The sequence below is a fragment of the Carassius carassius genome, chromosome 12, assembly GCF_963082965.1.
Source record: "Carassius carassius chromosome 12, fCarCar2.1, whole genome shotgun sequence".
Taxonomy (NCBI): domain Eukaryota; kingdom Metazoa; phylum Chordata; class Actinopteri; order Cypriniformes; family Cyprinidae; genus Carassius; species Carassius carassius.
Genome location: NC_081766.1, coordinates 18,039,050 through 18,063,366, shown reverse-complemented (window position 1 = coordinate 18,063,366; position 24,317 = coordinate 18,039,050). Strand labels below are relative to the sequence as shown.

The 24,317-nt window shown below is 38.4% G+C and overlaps 1 protein-coding gene across 2 annotated transcripts; it reads right to left on the bottom strand.

Moving 5' to 3' along the window:
• Positions 1-210: 210 nt before the first annotated feature.
• On the bottom strand, positions 211-24,071 carry LOC132154991 (chromodomain Y-like protein). Of its 2 annotated transcripts, XM_059563749.1 has the most exons (7): positions 23,650-24,071; positions 5,809-6,601; positions 4,410-4,663; positions 3,260-3,432; positions 2,940-3,150; positions 2,113-2,256; positions 211-1,697 (listed from the first exon to the last, which is right to left on the bottom strand). In XM_059563749.1, the coding sequence occupies exons 1-7, from the start codon at positions 23,674-23,676 to the stop codon at positions 1,539-1,541; spliced, it is 1,761 nt and encodes a 586-aa protein (XP_059419732.1). In that variant the 5' UTR covers positions 23,677-24,071; the 3' UTR covers positions 211-1,538. The 2 variants fall into 2 exon arrangements, with proteins under 2 accessions (XP_059419732.1, XP_059419733.1); XM_059563750.1 differs by lacking the exon at positions 5,809-6,601 and having other exon boundaries at positions 23,650-24,070.
• Between the last annotated feature and the right edge of the window lie 246 nt (positions 24,072-24,317).

The window sequence follows — 24,317 nt, the reverse complement described above, 5'->3', positions numbered from 1 at the left end:
AAAGTTTGCAGCGGAGTAAGAAATAGTGCATAGATGTCTGTTCCAGAACCATGTAGCATGAGGTTTTGAAGATATCTACGATTTGAACAGGATGCTTCATTGCTAAAAAAAAAAAAAACATCAAAATATGGATTTTGAGAGTAGGACTTTAGGACTGGGGGAAAATATGTTTGCAAAGTAAAATTTTTAAATGCATTTTTTTTGTGTGTGTGTGGACAGTCTCAACCCATTTTTGTACTCCAAACACCCATGTTATAAAACAATTGTAATGAAAGAAAGCCATTCTATTTAAAAACAGTGCATACTAGCTCGTCACTACAGATGTTTGGGGTGGATTTCAGTAGGATCTTCTCGAAGCGATGGTTCCAGGGCTCTTCTTGATGATACAGCAGTCCAGTCCATTTGAACCAGCAGAAACAAGAAGGATGCAGATGATTTAAAACACCAGCATCCTTAATTGACTCATGAACATACCCCATTCAATTTTATAATGTCATAAGTTATTAAATTAGAAATATTGTGTCAATAACATTTACATCAAAATCATTTGGTGGCACATTACTTCAAAGCAAACCGTTGTATGCCAAGAACATACAAGTGAAATTCTAAGTAGAAAACTTTTAAAATGAAACCAGCAAAAATGTACAAAATGTAACTTTGATACAAATGACTATTAATTCCCACTAAGCCAGCACTTTGCAAATCCACATGTTCTTAAGTATTCATTTTGTTCACTTGATCCGTATCATTCAAGTCGGAAATTCAATGTGCTTTTCATTTAACATTGGTAGCTTTAAAGTCTATTTAACAGCACTGATGCTAAATGGTGTATTTTTTGTTGCCTTCAGTGTCTGCTCTTCTAGATTTAACTGTATCCATTCAGAAAGATGACTTCAAAGGGCTGGCCGATATACATGCCAGCAAGATTTGCCTTAATATTCAAGGTGAACGAGTCTTGAGATGCCTTATTGTTGCTGAATAAAAAAGTACCTACTGAAGAAAAGTCCGTTACCAACTAAAGACTTGATTCTAATTACAATCTGTTAGTGTAGCGATAACAAAACCAAGACAAGTGCAAAATTCAACTCATTCAAATCTCACACATCCCTTTCTTAAATTACACTGACATTATCCATCTTTTCTCAATCAGTCTGCATAGGTGGTGCTTCCAGAAGTAGCCCAAATCCATGACAAAGCAATTCATTATTTTTGTCCTGATACAAGAGATTGAGCAGAAAGATGACAGGAATTTACTTGTATCAAGGAATTTTGTCCTCCTGCACAGCGCAAGATTTATCACAAACTTTGCATTAAAGTCATTCTCAAGTGTAGCAGAATGAGACGCTGCTTTCTGCAGTCTGAAGAAAAGGAAATATGTCCTGGACGAAGATGAAGTGCGGGTTTGACCATGGCAGTCTTTCCCTGTTAGGGAGTTCCATCATAATCCTACTAAAAAAGTAACCACTGGCAAACCTTGTTTAAATAACATCAGGCACTTGAGGATGAAGGTTGTGGCACCTGTAGGACATTTAACTGACTTAGAATTCATCGATTTTCTTCTGGAGATATTGGAGTATGGAGTCCGTGCCCTGAGGAGAGCCCCAGACCCTCTTAAGTGCCTCACATTCCCTCTCATTGGCCTGCTCCAGGGCGGCCCGGTTAATGTTCCTCACCAGTGCTTTGGACTCACGTAGAACCTTCAGTGTTTCCGGCATCACCACCATGACAAATAAAATGAGGGCATCAAAATAAGGAAGAAAAGAAAAAGAAGGCACATGATTTATGGATGTGGATGCATTGTGAATTTGTACAGAAGTGAACTGTTATCTGTGACTGCATTTAAAAAAAAAAAAAAAACATGATGTACTATTGTTTCAAAATCTTCACAGGGCTATGAGAAGGGTTTAAAAGTGTCACAGTTAAGGAATAAGCTTATTTCCAATTTTTTTTTAGAAAGACTTTGAAGATCAAATGCCTACAAATATAACCTACAATGAGAGGCCATTAAAGAAAACAAAACAGTATGAAAGGTGGAGGGGAATGTGCGGATGTATGTGTTAAGAAAATGTGACAAGAAAAAAAATTAAACAAACAAATGAAAAGATGACTTACAACAGAATTACAAGATACTAGCTCCTTAATGCGGACCATGACTTCCTGTGTGAAGGTCCCTGGCCACATAACCTGGGACACGAGTCCTTTGGCACAAGCCTCTTGAGCGGTCAACTTCCTCCCACTCAGTAGCATTTCATTAGCCTACATTGACAGGAGAGAAACAAGAAATTAGAATGAAGAGGCAATGAGAAAAGTGTACACTGATGCACTACACCCATCTCACCTATCTTTAGTCCAATAATACGGACTCTCTTTCCTATGTATTAGTATTTTATTAGTCATTAAGAATTTAATTTTGTTTTGTTGGGTGTGTGCGTGGATGGGTTACATGCAGAGCACAATTTCTGAGTATGGGTATACTTTTTTATTTAGTTTAAGATTTAACTTCTTAAAAGACACAATTGATGCGTTAATTTGATGATAACGCATTAACTTGCCCAGCCGTAATTATTACAATTAATGCCAAAAATTATGTTTGGAAACGTAAACTGATATTTACTACTGACACACTACAGCAAAAGATAGAAATAACTGACTTAAAACCATTTTTGTTGGTGAAAATACTAGTGGCCTAAGACTTTTGCACAGTACTGTATCTTTTGAATTAAGTGTTTGATAACATCATTCAATTTCTGTACATTTTCTTCTTGCTGAAGGGTACAGGTCAATATGACATTTATTGTAAATTGATTGACAGCACTAATACACACCTATAAATGTCCTGGAAGTAAATAAGTTGAATATAAAAGTGTAAGAAACCAAAAACAACAACAACAACAACAAAATAAGTAATTCATGCAGAGGCACACTATTGATGTACTCACCGAGGCGACTCCCATGATGAGAGGGAATGTTACAGAGGAGCAGGCGTCTGGGGTTTGGCCAAAGATTGTGTAAGGAGTCTGGAACCAAGCCTTCTCATTGGCCCAGATGACATCACACAGAGGCAAGATAGAAGCTCCAAGCCCAATAGCAGGCCCATTCACTGCAGCAATGATGGGCTTCTTGAACTGGATGAATGTGTTGACGAAAGTTCTGAAGACAACAAAAAAACAACAACATTGGTTTATTTATAGCTACTATTACAAAACAGTTCACTGAAATATAGTGTAGCAAAATATTTATAGTCTAAATCAATTTTTACCTGATTGTCTCTGCCATCTTGATGCTTTCTTTTTTCCTATCATCCGTGAGCCGCCTAATAAAGTAGATGAAGTCGAGGCCAAAGCAGAAGACGTTTCCCACGGCGCTCAATAGAACAAGTTTACTGTCATCAGCTGCAGCTGTGGCCATGGCACTCTGAACCTCTTTCATGACCTGAAAACCATTTGAATGATGTTATATCAGTTCAGAGTGGGGTGGGTGGAATGACCAATAACACAGAATGTTCATTTCACATACAATGGAAATATTGTTATAAGTCAGAATGCAGATAGATGCATCAAAACAAACTGACTTCTATTACATGCGCCTTTCTTCGTCACAGTCTGAAAATAACACTATGGGCCATATTTTAATGAAGTAAGCGCATGGTCTAAAAGCACACAGCGCAAGTTCACTAAGCCCTGTTGAAAAAAGAAAACAGCATATGCTGGTTAGGTACATTTTGAAGCATGACTGCTGGTTCGAGCTGATCATATGCTGGTCCTTAGCTCCTCAGGACCAGCTTAGGACCAGCAGTCATGCTTCAAAACGTACCTAGCCAGCATATGCTGTTTTCTTTTTCAACAGGGAGGGCGTGTCCGAATCCACTTTTGCTAGTTTAACGTCGGAAAAAATTGTCGGCACGCTGTGCTCATGATTCAAAGGGGCTATACATATTCTCTTAATGAATCATAAGTGAGTCTCATCTCCCATTCCCTTTAAAAGCCAGTTATGCTCGTGCCATGGTGGATTCGGTAATTACATGGCAAATTTGCAAGAGCAAAGACTGAATGCTTCTCCAGAGAGGAAAGGTTAAAGCAGACCATCAATGGGGCACAATAATAATCATTTACATTGTAATCATTTCAGTTTGTGCATGAAAATGATAAGTGCGTTGGGCTGAAACTAGCAAAAATCACTTGCGTCACGCCTGGCGCTGATCTGGGCCTTATACGTTTACTGTATGGCATCAGATATTTTTTTATTTCTACCATCATACCACCTGGCATTAATTGAGAGGATGAGGTGTCAAACTATAAAAAGCAATGAGTGAAATATCAGGATACTTAAAAATAGTCAATTATTTTTGTGCATTTTAAACTGAAAGTCAAATCAACATTATTTCTAACATGCAATATATTTAGACTCACATCAGGATTCAGTGAGTTGTTCTCAGAGGTCTTTGTAGAAAACAGAATGTGTGTAAAACCATCTTGTTTCTTAACTACAATGTCCCTGTAGCGGTAAGCACTCTCAGTTTGACGAACGCTGACGCGCAGACGCTTGTCGAAGGTTGCACGGTCCTCAAAACGCCTTTTGCCTGGCAGCCCTAAGCTGCTCATCACACCACTCTGAGTATTGGCTGTCCCATTTGCAGACGAGGCCTCCATAAGGGTAGTCACTCCTATGAAACAAGCATAAATAAAATAAAATATATAAATACTATAATAGTATTAATCTCATGTATATTGTATATATATATATATATATATATATATACACACACGTGAATATACATGTTTATATGTATACACATCATATGTAATTTGTAAACCTAAAAGTATGTATATACATAAATATTTACATATAAAAATTATTTTAATATGTAAATATTTATGTATTTGAAAATAATTTGTTATTGGTTTAATTTATCTGAATCCACACTATTGTTTAAAAAATGTTGGGGTCAGTAAGATTGCATTATACATTTCAAATAGATGATATTCTTTCAAACGTCATATTCATCAAAGAATTCTGAAAAAGAAAGTTTCCACAAAAATATTAAGCAGCACAACTGTTTTCAACATTGATAAGAATGTTTTTAGAGAACCAGCTTTACCATCACAGGAATAAGTTACATTTTAAAATATATATAAAAAAGTAAAGTTATATTAAATTTCAATAAGATTTCAAAGTACTACTGATTTCATTTATTCTGATCAAATACAGTAAATGCATTCTTGGTAAGCATGAAAGACTTCATTATAGACATTACAAAAATTTCACTAATCCCAAATTTTTGAATGGATGTGTATACTATGGATGCAAAAACATGGCCTGAATTTAATCAATTTAAGTCCAAGTCATCTGCATATGAAAAGGTTGGACAAGCATCAAAATTAATTACAATCATTACCAGTTAGATCTAATACTACATTTTAGAACTGGCATAAATATCAGGGTGTGATTATGTCATTGTTATACAAAGAGTAAAATCAAGAACACTGCAAGTTAATTTTGATGGAAAACTAGCCTCTTCATATTCGTATTTTCGAAAATTATACTAGTATACAGTATACAGCTATTAAAAAACTCCAGGAGGTACCCTCAAAAATACTTCATGTTCTGCAAAAACATATTTGCTTTCATTTATCAAGTGCTTGTTTATTAGTGTTTATTGTGTTGTTACAAACACACAATCCATTAAATTATACGAATATGGCTGTAAAAAAATTTAGTGGAGCTTCCAGCCCTGGCACAGAAACCCTCTCTACAAAACCTCATAAGAATGTATTAAAATGTTCTCAGTATAAGTCAAGATGACTCTACCTTTCCCGTTTAAGGTGCGGAGGGCAGAGGGGGTAATGGGAATCTGTGGTGGCAGAAGGGTTGTTTGCGTCCTAGGCCTTGTACCCATACGAGCCCGCTCCTCTCCCGGTACACGTACGGCTCCGATGGGTTTCTCCAGCAAGGCTACTTCAGGGGGCACAGCATCTGGCTCTTGGCCTCCCTGCTCCAGACTGTGCGCCGCCTCACTGGGAGACTCCTCTGTGTCAGTGCGGCTGTTCATTGGGCTCTTTGGCACTAGGATTTTGATGCCAGATTTAGCCAGGTCCATACTACGCCGCAGCACACTCACAGTGGGAGCAGCTATCAGCGCTGCCGCCGGAGCCGTGTCAGTGACTGTGCTCATCACGGCAGTGCCGCTGCCGATGTTACTCACGCCAGCCGAACGCTTACTCTTCTGCTGCTGCACATCGCTGTTGTGAGGTGAATGTTGTGCTGGCTGAAGACGTTTTGTGGAGGGTGTGCTCGGGGTGGGTGGAGAGGTCTTCACTGTGGTAGGACTCGCTGAGGACTGCTGAGGCCTGCTGATTTGTTTGCGGGCATTGATGTTAGTGTTGCCTCCGGCTGTGCTGGGAGAGCTGCGTGTGGAACGGAGTAAAGTTCCATCTTTCTGCTTTTCGCTGCGTTGCCGATTAAATTCATGGATGAACTCAACACAGCTGGACAGGTGATTCTCCGGCTCCCAGGTGTCTCCCTCAAAGCCGTAGCCTCTCCAGCGGACCAAATACTCAGTCTTGCCCTTTTTGTTCCTACGTTTGCCTACTATTCTCTCCACCTAAAGAGGGGCATGCAGATAAAGCATGGCTTAGTGAAATTTATGTAAAAAATTATTATGTAAAGATTATAAGACTCAAAGTAGTTCAAATAAAAAAATAGTTAATAAAACTTAAATAGTTCACCCCAAAAACATTTTTTAATTGATGTTTATCTGCTTACCCCCAGGTTATCCAAGATGTAGGTGACTTTGTTTCTTCAGTAGAACACAAACTGAGATATTTAACTCAAACTGTTGCAGTCTGTTACTCATATAATGCAAGTGGATGGGAATCACGGCCAAAACATACAATAAAAAAAAAAAAAAAAATACATACACAAACAAAACCAAACCAAACCCTGTGGCTCGTGATGATAGTCTTCTTTGCGATCCGCCATAAAGCAAGCAAGCAAGAAGAAGATGCCTCACGCACAGGCTGTGTCGAGGATGCACATTACATTTCAGACCGTTCCAAGTACACCCGCTGCAGCCTGAAGATCGAGGCGTGGCTGCACGAGTTGCCCCGCCCCATACCTACTCTGATTGGTTTGATCATCTTTCATAGTAGCACGGAGTATGTTGTTTAAAAAGCTGAAAATGCTGTGCAGTTTTACAAAGCCTTCATTATAATGCAAGATGTTTATTGTTAACTTGAATGTGGCATAATGCATTAAAACGGTGTTTTAAAAAGACCAAACTCAGTAAACAAATTATTAATAAGCATTCTATTAACAGACAAGAAGATATGAGCCCAGAATATAAACACAACGCGTTTAATTATGCATTATATTAAGTATTTTCCTCCCATAACCTGCTTGTCTGTTAATAGAATGCTTTATAAAACATGTTTTAATGCATTATGCCACATTAAGGGTTTTCCTTTTAGGCCAATGGTTTTCTATGGGAGGATAACACATAATTTAAAGCATCTGCTTGTCTGTGAATAGAATGCTTTATTATTAATGTGTTTATGGAGTTTGGTCTTTTAAAAACACGTTTTAATGCATTAAGCCACGCTAAGCGTAGAATGTCCTGAATCATTCCAGCTGATTGAAAAGAATCGGCTCAATAATGGTCACAAAATGGGTATCGGAGAAGATACCAATTTAATATATTAATTTAATATAAATGATACATTAGAAAGTTTATCTCAATATTTTTTTTAAAAGTTTTTAAAGTTTTTTTTTTTTTTTTTTTTTAGTCACCCCTGAAACTTATGCATGGCTTATTCAAGGATATGCATTTATTACATGGACTGAGTAAAAAGTGTCTAAAATTTGTGTGCCTCACTGATCTCTAAATAGTTATATTGAATGATATATAAAAGTTTAACTTAACGCTGTTAAAATGTATGAAACTGTTTGCTGAAATAACCACAATCTTAACAACTTGAATTAAATTGCGTTCATTACTATAGCAACAGATTACAGGTCCATTCAGTATCATCACTGGCCGGTAGAAATAAAAGTTTCTTGATTTCTCCACTTTAAAATAATGAGGAGCAGTATATTTTCCTGAAATAAATGCGAGGAAGAAGTCTATGCTTTGCAATGAAGTAAAGAAAATTTAAGTTTCATAAAGACTGAAATGGCACACAGCATTTATCAACTGCATGACAGATAATTATATGTAAAATGAATTGTCTTGTCATGCTATATAAATTAAAACAATACTGATACATCCTTTTCATTTCCCTTCTCATACTCTAAAGACATGAAATAATCAAATGTAAAAAAAAAATATTTAATTCATAATTTATTCTTCTATCTGAAGACCTGATCCCTCCCACTGTGTATAATCCACCCAATTCACTTATTAATAGGGCTGTGCAAAAAATCGAATGCGAATTGCTTCTCAAAACTAGCCCAATCGCGTTTCCAGGAGGTTCCCCAAAAAATTGCAAAAAAAGTTTTTGGCAGGGTTGCCTTGATAAAATTCGCATTTTAGGGGCTTAATATCACGTTATTGGGGTCGCTTCAACCAGCGGACATGAAAAACAACCACAGACTTGACAACACTGGTTCAGGTGGGGTGGCAGTTACTACACAGAGCCATAGTCTACTGACAACTTTTTCGATTTAAAATAGATTTTGTGTAGATTGTCAGTGAATTATGGCTCTGTGTAGTAAATGCCAAACAGTGTTGCCAAATCTGCGGCTGTTTTTCATGTCCGCGGGTCAAAGCGCCAATACCAATTACATGATATTTAGCCCCTTTACCAAGGCAACCCTGCCAAAAAACTTATATTTTAACCCCGGGAAGCAATTTTTTGGGGAACCTCTTGGAAACGCGATTGGGCTAGTTTTGGACTAGTTTTGAGAAGCAACTCGGCAGGATTTGTTGTGAAAACCTGCCAACCCTGATCTGAACGCACATGCTGGAGATATACTTCTAATTACAGGAGCGTCTTTACTGATGAGATGCGCATGAAAATTGCATTCGATTTTTTGCACAGCCCTACTTATTAAATGTAGTGGGTAGTGGATCTGTTTAATTTAGCAAAACAATCATTTCAGGGACATGGTGAGTTACAGGCTAATGTTTTTATTCTTCTTCTGTTCATTATAATGAAGGCTTTGTAAAACTCCACAGCGTTTTTAGCTTTTTAAACAACATATTCCATCCTACACCAACTACACACACATTTCCTAGAATGTATGCTTATGAAAGACAATCGAACCAATCAAAGTATGTACAGGGTGGGGCGACACGTGCAGCCCCGCCCCAGACGCAGCCCCGCCTTGAACTGCAGCCAGGTGCTTCTCGACAGTTCAGACATTTTAGTGTATCAGAAGTTAAAAATAATATAAATACTATTCAGTTTTTTGCACAGACCGATCGTTTTTTGTCTTTACACATCAATGTATCATCAAGAGCCGTAGGGTTTAATTAGGTTTTGTTTATGTTTTTTTCTTTTTGTTTTATTGTATGTTTAAACCGTGATTCCCATCCACTTGCATTATATGAGTAACAGACTGCAACAGTTTGAGTTAAATATCTCAGTTTGTGTTCTACTGAAGAAACAAACCTCACCTACATCTTGGATGCCCTAAGGGTAAGCAGGTAAACATCAAATTTTCATTTTTTGGTGAACTATCCCTTTAAGAAAAGCATTTACTAGTAAAAGTTTGCTTGTTATGAAGGAAATGGCAATTTCTATCAATATAATTTTTACTTTTTATTTTTTTAAACCAATAGAGGTACAACATTTATATTTTTTGTTGTAGCAATTGTTATATATTCTAGATAAATGAAAAGTGGGTAGTTGTAAACATATCAAACGTATGTATGTATCACCCCTTAAAATAACAATTGTAGATAAATAAACACTACCATCCTTAATGATTATTAAATGTTGGTGCACAGATATGGAGGATGGTCATATAGTTTGCAATTAATATTAAACATCACTCTTTCTACATCTGGTTTATTGGCTGTGTATCACTTAACCCTCATGTTGTGTGATGGTCCATGTGCTCAGGATTTTCTTTTTCCTGAAAATTCTAGTTAATGTTAATGCTATTGCTAACTAAAATGCACTGACTTAGCTCACACAGGGTTAAACTTCTTACCAAAAATTTATAATTTAAAATTTTTTAAAATTCTGTCATCAATTACCCTCATGTCATTCCAAACCTGTGACCTACTTTTTTTATGAGAAATTACAAAAAAAGGCAACTGGAGGTTTCGAGCTTCACAAAATGGAAGCAAAATTAAAGCATCATAAAAGTGGTGACAAAACTTACTAAAAATAATAATCTATGTCTTCAGAAGCCATATGATATCTTGTTCTGATGAACAAACTGTATTTGAATTTGTATTTGTACTGTATTTGAATATTTCTTTATTTAAAGGTGCCATAGAATGCAAAAATCACTTTTATAAGGTGTTTGAACACAGTTGTGTGGCTGCAGTGTGTGGAAACAAAAGGCCTATAATGGTAAAAATCCACCCACTCATTGATTCATATTCCCAATAATTTATAAACAGTCTTTCCACACTAGCAGTTCCAGGTTTCTCACTACTATGACGACAGACGCTCTCTGCCCTATTAGCATATACACAGCCCTGAGTGAGAAGCAGCGGTCCGCCATTACTGTTCTCTTGCTGTAGCTGCTGGAGATACAATGTCAGCGCCAAAGAGCCATTAAAAGGGTCTGTGTTGGGATGCACCAACGAACATAGGGGTCTCCATAGACCGCTGAGGACATGGTGGTTAAATTTAATTTTCAAAGGAAATGTCCCAGGAAAAAAAATAGAAAAGTCCTATACGTTTGTGCTAATATTTTATGGAGCACTGCCACACAAACAAGGGTCATTTCAGAATTGGAGTAGTGCAAAGATTGCTTCTGAAAGAGGGATCAATACATATGCTTCTTGTGCAAACATCCAGACTACAGACAAAGTAAACATCATACATCATATTGTGTTTTCCAAAAGAGCTTCTTGGCTCTCTGTAAGGCTAATTTTGCTAAAGCTACCATTGTTTTCACAAATGCTGCCTTCATGTGCTACCAGAATGATTGTAAATAGGAATGTGGTAGCTAAAAATTGCATTTTGAAAGCAATGTGAAGTCAGTAACACGGTGACCACCAGTTAAACCTTAACACCAGTCTGTCTGTGAGCACTGAAGCTCCGGTTGCCAGGTTTTCCCAACAAAACCAGCCCAATTTCTACTCAAAACTAGCCCAATCACGTTTTGAGGTAATCCCATTTTGAGGTAATTCTGGTGGGGTGAAATACACATTTTTAGTGGGATTCCTCTGGTAAAATTTGCATCCATTTTTTTTATTAAAATAGGAGCATTAAATAGTTAATAAAGAAACTACATTCTAATGCTCATTATATTATTGTTAGCTGCGCTTATGCTAACGATTAACTACTCTTATAACAGGTCTCATTTCAATTCGACCTTCAAATTGAAATATTTAATAATATTCATAACAGAAGCGTTGTTTCCCACAGCCTTGCAATTAATTTGTGGCAGCATATATATATGCAAATTCATTCTCTGCCAGCAGGAGGCGTTTACAGAGCAGGAGAGAGAGAGAGATTTTCCCAGTTACGGCTGTAAACAAAATTTGTGCCAAGACTCTGCTCACAAATGCTGCTATCAGGCATTACAGGCAAGATGAAATGAAAATTACATCCATAATTTTCTGAAGACAGTTGGCTTCCTTAAAAAATACATGATATACGTGAAAAAATACGTGATATAAAAATACCTGCACTGGGTTTCGACTTTGACATGTGCAGTGCTCATGTATATTCAACCAAGTCAAAGCCTTTTGGAAAATCTATATGTGGCGGTGAGTTTTGACATTGTGGCGGGCACCACAAATAAATAAATGTATGGGAAACACTGATCTAAATATAAAAAATTAAAATGAAACTTACCTGCTTAAACTCTTTAATTTGATCTGGGTGTCTGTCTTTAAAGTGTCTGTCTTTGTAAGTTTGGTGTGTTTCCTCTTTTTGATGTTGCCACATCTTTTATAAAGCGAGCGCATCTGCACACCTTGCATCAAGGAATGGGTTGACCGGGTACTCGGTACCACGGATACTTCAAAAGACCTGGTACAGTAACAATTTCATTTTTTTAGTATCGAACTGGTACAGAAGTACAGGGTCTTTTGACAACACTACTCTGAACTTTGTTGAAGCAGCTTGGGGAGGGTCATTTTCTATACCAGCATGATAATAGCCCTGTGCACAAAGTGCTATCCATACAGATATGGTTTTCTGTAGGGATGCACGATCATGATTTTTCATGGCCGATTCCGATACCGATTTTTTACAAGCAAACTGGCCGATTCCTATACCGATTTCTGATTTTTTTTTAATCTTTAAGCAACAAACAAGAAAGAAGGAAAGTGTGCATAAACAAGATGTTTATTTGGTATTTAATAGGCCAAACTGGCTTTTGGCTATTGAAAACAATAACCGTAACCATCTGAAATTAACGGCAGTAACTGCACAGTAAGTAGACTACATTCAATACAAACACAGATGGTACAGACATCAGCATTTAGCTTTTTTTTTTTGAATTGGGTTGAAACTACATAGAACTGGCCTTAAATGAAAAGATTAACTGTAACCATGTGAAATTAAAGGCAACAACTGCATAGTTCTACAGTCCAAACAACACAATCAACACACATTCATTAAGACGTTTTTTAATCAGCCTTCAGTATTTGTTTTAGTTTTTAAATTTGGTTTAAAAAAAAAGGTCTTTACTAGTGAGACTAAAAAGTATGCTATATAAATACATTATTCCAAAATGTTAAAATCAAATAATGTTGGTGGGAATAAAATAATGATACAAAGTGTTTCATTCATCCAATTAAAAAATAAAATAAAATAGGGTAATGATTCACTGCTATATTTTTTTACTTGAGCCAATGAAAAATAAATAACTTATTGTCTCAAGTAAAAAAAATATAGATGTGAATCATTACCCTAAAATGTTTTAATTGGATGAATTAAACACTTTTGTTCAGTGTGCTACAGCAGGTGATTTTTAAATCAAATTAAGTCTATGTAATTTTAAGGTAAAATAAAAAATAATCATCCTAATTCAGAACTGACGTTTACTTCTGGCTTTTCAAACGTGTATGCAAGTTCTAATTTACGAAGAAAAAAAACATTTCAGTTTTGTCACAGTTTAGTCCGTTTCGTTTCTCATTCAACACGTGAGAAGTTGAGCTGAACATCTCTTCACGGTCTACTCGTGTTTAGGGTGCGGACCGGTACAGTATACGCTCGTGCAGCTTTAGTGCACGCAGAAAAGGGACTCTTATTTGTGCACCAGTACACCAACGGCTGCCCGTGTCCTACGCACAGATTTCGAAATACTTCCACACAAATGACATAGCTAACAATTACAATGTAGTCTGTGCACGCGGGCGCACTTCTGGAAAAATCGGCCGAAAAAAGACCAAAAAACCGGGCGATTGCCGATCGCGTATTTTAATCAAAAACCGGCCGGTTAACCGGTGCATCGCAAGTTTTCTAAGCCTGGAGAATCTTTGTATCTGCTTGTTTTTCTTAGCCTATTGCTTGTAGTACCTGGCAATGATTGAATTAAATAACTGAATAATAAACTTAATAACTGAACTGAGGTTTAGGACAAACAATAGATGTATGATGTCAAAGACAGAAACCAAGTATTGAAACAGTAAAATGGTCATGACTCATAAGACTTTTAAAAAGCAGAGACTTCTTAAAACTACTAAACGGAATGTCAAGACTCATTCACGTTTTAGTTAGTTCTGGATGTTATACACCTTTTGAGTGATAAGGAAAAATGCGTGAATGAGAAAATAAAGTGCAATAAAGAGTTATTAAGTGCAATAAGCAGTGAAAATCTATTCAAATATTTCTGAAGATTCAAATGGGTTGAGATGCTAAACCATTTGCGATTCAATTGGGGTAAGAGTTTGAATGCAAGTCTGAGGGGAACTTACTGTCTATAGAAAAGTTTTTTTATTTTCATCTTGCCTCTGTATAATGCATTTTAAAGTTCATAAGTGCAGCGCTGTTTTGTTTACAGCATTAAGTGCAATAAGCAGTGAAAATGAACTCAATGCGGTGCTCACACTGACAATCAGCCGAAGCATGTGCATTGAAAGCCCACTTTCTGACAGCATGCGATCACAAAAACAGGTCTCATCTAGTGTTGTCAAAAGACCCGGTACTTCGGTACCAAGTCGGTACTAAATTTTTTTAAATGTGACGGTACCAGGTTTCTTTAAGTACCGGTGGTACCGAGGTCCCGTTCTAGCCCGGTTCAGCGCTATGATTTCCGCGAAGCAGAAAATGAGGACGGAATCTCAAAATCCAGTCATGAAAATGAAACTTACATTTTAATATGGACAGTCATAGAATTTGTCAAAGTTAGCATAAATTAATCAAATCAAATCTCCATATGGACCAGTATCTGTAAATGTTAAGCCGCAAAAGTTGTTTGAAATATGAATCCGTGTTCTGCGCGTTTCTGTGAATTAATGAATGGCAGAGACGTGCGGGTTTGTTTACTACATAGACTGAAGCGCATGACGCTTGCATTAATTTCATCTGAGCTTCTGAGTTCTGTCTCCATCAAGCGATCTTTTCAGTTTCTCACACATGCAAAAGAGAGAGAGAGAGAGAGAGAGAGAGAGAGAGAGAGAGAGAGAGAGAGAGAGAGAGTCTTACCACGCTGAATCGACACGCTATATGTAAACTATTCTTTATTGTCTTTTCCTGTAATGGAGTTCATTTAGAATTATTCATTTTTGAACAAGCAGAAGACATACCGGTTTCTCCGGTAGTGGGCGGAGCTAATGCGCAAATGGCAATTTCATTGGCTGGCGCTGATTTAGTACCGTCCCTGTTTTGATTTCAGCAAATCAGTTTGACCGAAACGACCACAAAGTCGATCACCGACCTCCGGCCGTATGTCTTGGACACTCGGGTGAAGAGAGGGGCGGAGCTGTCAACTGATCACCACCTGGTGGTGAGTTGGATCCGATGGCGGGGGAGGAAGCTGGACAGACTCGGCAGACCCAAACGTACTGTGAGGGTCTGCTGGGAACGTTTGGCAGAGCCTCCTGTCAGAGAGATCTTCAACTCCCACCTCCGGCAGAGCTTCGACCGGATCCCGAGGGAGGCTGGAGATATTGAGTCCGAGTGGACCATGTTCTCCACCTCCATTGTCGAAGCGGCCGCTCGGAGCTGTGGCCGTAAGGTCTCCGGTGCCTGTCGAGGCGGCAATCCCCGAACCCGGTGGTGGACACCGGAAGTAAGGGATGCCGTCAAGCTGAAGAAGGAGTCCTATTGGGCCTGGTTGGCTTGTGGGACTCCTGAGGCAGCTGATAGGTACCGGCAGGCCAAGCGGACTGCAGCCCGGGTGGTTGTGGAGGCAAAAACTCGGGCCTGGGAGGAGTTCGGTGAGGCCATGGAGAAGGACCGTCCGGCGCCTCAGGAGAGGGAAGCAGTGCCCTACCAATGCTGTTTACAGTAGAGGTGGGGAGCTGTTGACCTCAAATGGGGATGTCGTTGGACGGTGGAAGGAATACTTCGAGGATCTCCTCAATCCCGCTGTCACGTCTTCCATTGAGGAAGCAGAGGCTGAGGGCTCAGATGTGGACTCGTCCATCACCCAAGCTGAAGTCACCGAGGTAGTCAAGAAACTCCTCGGTGGCAAGGCACCGGGGGTGGATGAGATCCGCCCTGAGTACCTCAAGTCTCTGGATGTTGTGGGGCTGTCTTGGCTGACACGCCTCTGCAGCATCGCGTGGCAGTCGGGGACGGTGCCTCTGGGATGGCAGACCGGGGTGGTGGTCCCTCTTTTTAAGAAGGGGGACCGGAGGGTGTGTTCCAACTACAGGGGGATCACACTTCTCAGCCTCCCTGGGAAAGTCTATGCCAGGGTACTGGAGAGGAGAATCCGGCCGATAGTAGAACCTCGGATTCAGGAGGAACAGTGTGGTTTTCGTCCAGGCCGTGGAACACTGGACCAGCTCTATACCCTCTACGGGGTGCTGGAGGGTTCATGGGAGTTTGCCCAACCAGTCCACATGTGCTTTGTGGATTTGGAGAAGGCATTCGACTGTGTCCCTCGCGGCGGCCTGTGGAGGGTGCTCCGGGAGTATGGGGTCCGGGGCCCTTTGCTAAGGGCTATCCGGTCCCTGTACGACCAGAGCAGGAGCTTGGTTCGTATTGCCAGCAGTAAGTCAGACTTGTTCCCGGTACGTGTTGGACTCCGGCAGGGCTGCCCTTTGTCGCCGGTTCTGTTCATGATTTTTATGGACAGAATTTCTAGGCGCAGCCAGGGGCCGGAGGGGGTCAGGTTTGGTGACAACACGATTTCGTCTCTGCTCTTTGCGGATGATGTTGTCGTGTTGGCTTCATCAAGCCAGGACCTTCAGCATGCACTGGGACGGTTTGCAGCCGAGTGTGAATCGGCTGGGATGAGAATCAGCACCTCCAAATCCGAGGCCATGGTCCTCAGTCGGAAAAGGGTGGCTTGCCCACTTCAGGTTGGTGGAGAGTTCCTGCCTCAAGTGGAGGAGTTTAAGTATCTTGGGGTCTTGTTCACGAGTGAGGGAAGGATGGAACGGGAGATTGACAGACGGATCGGTGCAGCTTCTGCAGTAATGCGGTCGATGTACCGGTCTGTCGTGGTGAAGAAAGAGCTGAGCCGCAAGGCGAAGCTCTCGATTTACCGGTCAATCTACGTTCCTACTCTCACCTATGGTCATGAGCTTTGGGTCATGACCGAAAGGACAAGATCCCGGATACAGGCGGCCGAAATGAGCTTTCTCCGCAGGGTGGCTGGGCGATCCCTTAGAGATAGGGTGAGAAGCTCAGTCACCCGGGAGGAGCTCAGAGTAGAGCTGCTGCTCCTCCACATCGAGAGGGGTCAGCTGAGGTGGCTCGGGCATCTGTTCCGGATGCCTCCTGGACGCCTTCCAGGGAAGGTGTTCCGGGCGCGTCCCACTGGGAGGAGACCCCGGGGAAGACCTAGGACATGCTGGAGAGACTATGTCTCCCGGCTGGCCTGGGAACGCCTCGGTGTCCCCCCAGAAGAGCTGGAGGAAGTGTCTAGGGAGAGGGAAGTCTGGGGTTCTCTGCTTAGACTGCTGCCCCCGCGACCCGGCCCCGGATAAGCGGAAGAAGATGGATGGATGGATGGAGTTTGACCGAACGCAGACAACGTGATTAATATTCATGAACCAGCAGCTCATCAATTCATAGTGCATTGTATATAGATTAGTATGATAGTAGAATTAGTAGTAGTATTATCTTTTTATAATAATTAATATGATCTTTTACTATTTTTTTTACATAAACCCTCAATGACCAAAAATATCTTAAGCATCACCACCAGTCTTAAGTTCAGTTAAAATGACAAATATGCATTCATTAGGCCTAAAAGTTAATTTTTACATAAAGGCATTGTGCTAGAAATATTACTATTATTTAGTAAAATGTATGTGATACTGCTACTACGGTTGAAAAAATTTATAAAACTTAATTTTTTAAAGAAATAAATCACAATATTTCTTACATGTTTTAATTTTAATAAAAAATCCCCTTTATTTACCAGAAATAAAATGTGTTTAAATTTCATAAATTAAAAGACAAATTAAATTTGGGTGATACTTGTTTACTGTTTTTCATAATTATATTACTTGTAGAAAAACTTTAAACACAATTGTAAATAAGTATAAAGAATGGCATTGGTTTTATTTTTAGTGCTAAAAAGTTTTTTTTAAATTAGCATATTTTTGTGTTTTGCTTTGGTACCGAAATTGGTACCGAGAACCATGGATTTTCACTGGTATCGGTACCGAATACTGAAATTTTGGTACCGTGACAACACTAGTCTCATCCATGTTTTGTTGTGCTTGAATGGTCAAATACACACACAGTACTGTCATAATGCCCGTCGTGTGGAGTAATCAAGTAATCACAGTAGGTTATATGTTAAATAAATGTAAAACAGTTGGGTGAAAACCGGATGCGTTTCTGTATATTGGATCCATGCAGTTGGTCTTAAAGAGACAGCAGCAGGTAAATAAGGCTACGGTCCGTCATTATTAATGTTAATCACATTTGATTAATACTGTGAAGACTATGTTTTATTTATGCACTCTATTCAATTTCTGTAATATTTCTTACTACTTAAACCTAGCCTACTATAGCTGAATAAATTAAAAGTTTATTTCATATTTATTTGTTCTGTTGTGCTTGTAATTTGCTTCTTTTTCTTAATTTGAATAACAAAAAATAAAAATAAAATGGCTATATCGAGGTACATATCGTTATAGTGAAATAAAATTTCTCATACTGTGAAATAAGATTTTGGTCATAATGCCCACCCCTAAATGAAAGATTTTTTATTGCTTTAAGAGAAAAGTTATATAGTTCTTATATACACCATACAATTTAAAAAGACATCCCATTGGAAATAAAATAGCAAAAAAAAAAAAAAATAGCAAGTTTTCTTTGTGGCAGCTGTGGCTTGTGATCTAATTAAATTAGATCCAAAAGAGAGTTTTAGCAAGATTTAGCTGACTAGCTGTATAAGATTGTGTGTTACTCTAATATATTACTACACAGGCATTGCTGGCTAGTACTTTTACATCCATAATATTATACATTTACAGTTTATTGCTGGTCTGTGGTTTTAAACCATTGTATTTTTTTTTAAGATTTCATGTTATTTTAAGGTGAGCTTAAAAGGGTACACTACTATGAAAATCACACAGCTTCAGTGTGACATCAGTAAGAAAAAGTATAATTTCATAGACATTGTTAATAGTAGTCGTTCATAATAAAATATTTATGAACCTAATACATGACCTGGATTATTTTTTTTTTGCAAAATCTTGTCATTTTAATGAATTAAATTAATGCATTTAACAGATGCTTTTATCCAATGCAAGTTACATTGCATTCAAGCTAACAATTTTCTCCTAACATGTGTTCCCTAGGATTCGAACCCCCAACCTTGCGCTTGCTCTCTTTAAGCTCTTCCACAATAAACGTCTATGTAACTACTTCCTAAACAGACTTTAAATATTAACTGACAGTTGTCATTTTAAGTTAAATTAAATGATTTTCTATAGATTCTGTCAATTGAAATCTGCAGACTGGCTCTGACCTTTGGCAACTAGCATTAACTTCTCCAGACAATCGGGGCAAAAATCCTGGGCCCGTATTCATAAAGATTCTAAGAATCCTCTCAGAAAACTCTTAATTTACCTTAAAAACTTTTATGTAGGAGTCTTAGCTTAAGAGCAATTCTGGACCCATCTGAGAGCAACTCAGTAAGGAAAAGACAAAAACATCTTAGTGAGGAGGCGGGGTTGACCCTGTTGCTATGTATGACATAATTTTTTGAAGACTGTGATTGATTGGTTGTCCAAGAAGGACAAAAAGAGTGATTTTAAGTATAGGGTCTATTTCTAATTCTCACTTTGAATTTACATGCGTAATTTTTCCTATTTGACCGTTCTTTCTCTCTCTCACACACACACACACACACACACACACACACACACACACACACACACACACACACACACACACACACACACACACACTATATGTGTGTATATAAATCCTTTTTTTATTAACCATGCTTTTAATTTCCTATAAGGTATTTGATTGGCTTAGAATGATAAAAATGGTTCCACTCTTTCAGGACAGTGATTGTTGTCCTATTTAAGTGGCGGTTTGAATGTTGGTTTTAATGTATCAAACATGGAATCAAAACCAAGAAGGGCGAGAAAGCCAAACTGGACAGATGAACAGTGTTTACTGTTAGCCCAGTTAGTGGATGAACACAAGGCCATTCTTAAAGGAAAATTCGGGCTGGGTGTCACAGCAAGGGACAAGAAGCAGACATGGGAGCGTATAGCACAAACTATTAACGGTTCATTCCCCCTGCTTGTGCGCACCTATAAGCATGCTATATTCATAAATGCAGTTTTTTGAGCATGCAAGGTGGGAATGTCCAGTGGAAACGAAATGAACTGCGACACAATAAGATGTTCTGAAAGTGCTGTAATTGTTTGTGTGATCACTCTGCTTACAGAGGGTTGTGACAGACCCAAAGCATCACTTGGTTATTGTTGAATTTTCCCAGTTGCCAAATATCGTAATGTAGTGATTACTTTAATTTCTGGCGCTATGGCATTTCTGCGCTGTGTCGGAGATGTTAGCAGGTCTCTAATAAGATCAGTCACAAACATGATCCCTGCACGATCTAATCTATAGCGTCTTATTAACTCACTGTCATCCATTGTCTGCAACACATTTCTTCTGCCTTTTAATTTAATAACTTTTTTCTTTACTAGGATTTTTTCTTTAATTTTAAGAGTAAACGCCCGCATTTCTACGAATTTTCTTAGAATTTTGTCACTAGGAGCTACTTTTTGCATTAAGATTCTTTATGAATACGGGCCCTGTAGTTTATTCAAGGGCTTAAGAGACTATAGATAAGTTGACATCCATTTATAAAAAGGTTTCATAATGAAGCGAGCTTCTGTGTTCATCCCCATTTATCAAATGTTTTATTTAATTTTTGAATATGTGTTACTTAGCTGAATGTGGTCTAGTCTAGATGTTGCAATGTATAAATTACACTTTATTATGACACATATTAACTGATCAAATTGAGTGCCTTGTTGCTTGATTTTTGTGTTCTGTTTTTTTGTGATTGACTTTGTACATTCAAAAAAAATAATCAATAATTCTTTAAAAAGGTTGTTTAAAATAAACAATATATTTTTTAATAAAACATGTTGTGAGCTTAATGGGAACAGGGGTCTGCTTATAGGGAACAAACATGTACCCATTAAGCACAGCTAGACTTTTTGCATTTAATGATGTACATCTTCATTGAAATTCTTTTGTGTGTGAGAGATTATTCTTTTATTTTAACATAACTTTTTGTACTGAAACCAATATCTTGTTCATCTAAAAATGTCTCAATGCAGATTTTGGTGAGCTTAATACGTTTACCCTACTTAATACTATCAGAGAAAGATGCAGAAATCATTACAAGCATGAAGCACCGACAGCGAGAGACTGTTTAGTGCTGCAACACATCTGCGATGAGAAAAAGAGGTGGCTGATGTTAGGTTATTGTATGATTATTGAAATTGTGAAATTACCTCAAACTATTAGTAAATAAACTACAGAAGTTATATTTTCTAATGCATGCACGAATTTTATGTATTCTGACTAGGGCTGCACGATATTGGGAAAAAATGACATTGCGATATTTTTTTTTTCTGCGATATATATTGCGATATGAAATGTAATCTAATTTTTTCTTAAACAAAAATGGGGTGAGCACACTTACATTCTCATTTTAAATGATTTAAACATCAGAATATTATTTAAATTAGAGTAAATTATTTGTTTGTAACTTTAGGATATGGTTTGAATTGTTAACATATTAACGAACATGAACTTACCACGAGCAATACTTTTGTTACTATATTAATCTTTGTTTATCTTAGTTTATAAAAACAGCTGTTCATTGTTTGGTAATGTTACTTTACAGTGCATTAACTATGTTAACAAATACTGTACAACTTTTGATTTCAACAATGAAGGCTATAGCCTAAATGTTGAAATGTTGTAGAAGTGCAGTTTAGTAATAGTAAATGTTAAATAATGTAGTTAAATAATTTAATAAATAGAACATCATTGTAAAGGGTTACAGATTTTTTTATACACCAATTCAGACGTCTCGTGAGTTCAGTGTTGGACAGGTCAGTTGTTTAAACCATTCATTAAATTGATTCGGTTCAAAGGAATCATTAGTTCACGAATCAGACGTGTACGGCACGCGTTGTGTAATTATCTCTGCAGTTTAGGATATCGCACAAGATTTGACAACACAGAAAACATTTCATCACTGGAATGGTTTTTTGTTTGTTTGTGTTTGTTCGACACCATCGTGTCAATTGATTTTGATTAATATGCGTGAGGGAGAGAGAGCAAGACAGTGCTCATGTTGTTTGAAGATGGTGAAGGTGAGCGCACAACCGGGGCTCTCTCGTGCTCTCTCTCTCTCTCGGTCTCTGTCCTTGAACGTTCTTATATGCGCCCTGTTAAACTGACAGGACTTAAAAACACATGCAAATGATAAACATTCACTCTATGATGGTTAAGCTGTGCAATTAATCCGCGAATCACATTCGTCAAGGGCCGGGGAGCAGCTGGCCCGTACGGTTAATGAATAATGGATCAACTACACAGCCTACATCGCACATTTTGCGATGTGACTATCGTGCATTCGTACATCGCGATATCGATGCTTAAACGACACATCTTTTTTAAAAGGCAAGTGACAATATGATACAAGTTTTAAGATTATGAATGAGTCAACATTGGTGTGCAAAGAGTTGAAAAGAAACTATTTGCCCAAACCACAACCAAAAAACACCATACGTTTGAAAACACATGGAAATGAATCATGACTCAGTTCTAGTATAGTCAGCTGAATGGACAGCATTATCAAGGTTTTGAAAAATGGGAACATTATTCACAGGTATTTATAAAATGGTCAAACGTGATTAAATAGATCTGTTCTCTATGTCTCAACTTTCTAATGCCTTTGATAAAATTTACATTTATCCCAATAAGCACATCAGCTCTAATCTCATATGTAGTCCTTAGTGTCTAAATATTCATCTGACCAATTCTCAATACATGATGCAACCATTTTTGACATAATTCAGAGGACTGATGTGACTGAATACTTCAAGTATATTCATGCAGTATAAACATGCAATATGTAATGATCATTCCAAACACTCTCCATCATAACATCAGTTTAAAAGGCTGATAACTGACATATCGCTGAGAATAACTTAAACCATAACGTACTTTAGTCATTAGATTGAATGTCAATCCTTCAAGTAAGCCAACAATCGTCACTGCCCTCTCTTTATGGAAAATGATACGTCATGTTCAGACTGCTTACTATAATTAATAATAACACCAGCCATTAAACTTGAGAATTATTGGAAATTGAAACCAAGCAAAGGCGATCAAAACAAAAAAGTGTTGGAAGGCTAGTACTGAACCAAACAGGTTGAACGCTCTGCAAATTAAGCTCCGCAGGAAAGAGGAAACAAAGGTCCCGCAGAGCTGAATACAACATATTGGACGGAGTTGACTTTCAGCTGTCCTGTTGTATCCATCACACCCCAAAAACTTCATGGTTAGCAGCTAGCTTGATGAAATATCACTCTCCAAAGTGCCCTTCCTTCCCTCCCCCGCCTCATCCACTGCCTCCACAAGCATCTCTCCACACTAAACTCCGCAAACTAACAACCATAAGGACAGTCCACACTACCCCAAGCTACTATTTTATTTTGTTAGCATGCAACCCTACCGACGTAGTTTAAACTAGTATTAGAGTAAGTCGGTTGTTAAGACTATTCGCTAGTGCAGTCCACACGAGCCTTAAGACGCGTCGTATGTGTGCAGCTACACACAAACATAATCGATTAACTGCGTCTAAACGGACATGAACGATAAAATCGCTGACATTCACCTCGTAAAGTTCCTCCGTAGCCATCATGTCACGATAATCTTCAACGTTGTGGCAATCCGTGAGGATTGTAGACACTTTTTTCCTCCAGTTGCAGTTGTCTTTTTTTGGCCTCTCCTCCTTTTTCAGTTTGTTTGGGTGAGATGTGCTTGACCCGCACCGAGGATCTCTTTGCTGTCTAGTTCTCGCATTCAACGTCTATCCGACAACATTATAGTTAGAATAAAGCGTTTAATTCCCGATTAAGTCCAAAACGAGTACTTTTGTCGGTCTAAGCGGCAATTTGAGAGAGTGTTGCCGTGAACTAGTCTGTAGGCAGTGCTGATTACGCGCTCGCCTGCTCTCGGCTCCACCAGAATACAGGAAGTCTCAATCGAACGCAGATTGGAGTCGAGATGAGTTTGCACTGCCTGCAGCCCTCGTCATAGGTCTGTGGACGACGGTCATCTGTGTTTTGTAGTAAATCTTTATCGATGTTGATTTTAAGTGTAGGTCTAATGGAACATTAGTGACCTAAGTCCGCAATAGTTCAAACAATATTTCATAGCGTTAAGTGTCAGGTGATTGTAGTCCATGACTCAGTCTAAACCGTTCTCCATGTGTTGAGCACGCACATGAAGGTTTTTACATTTTACTGATGAAAATGTCTTATTTTGTTACTATTCGTACAT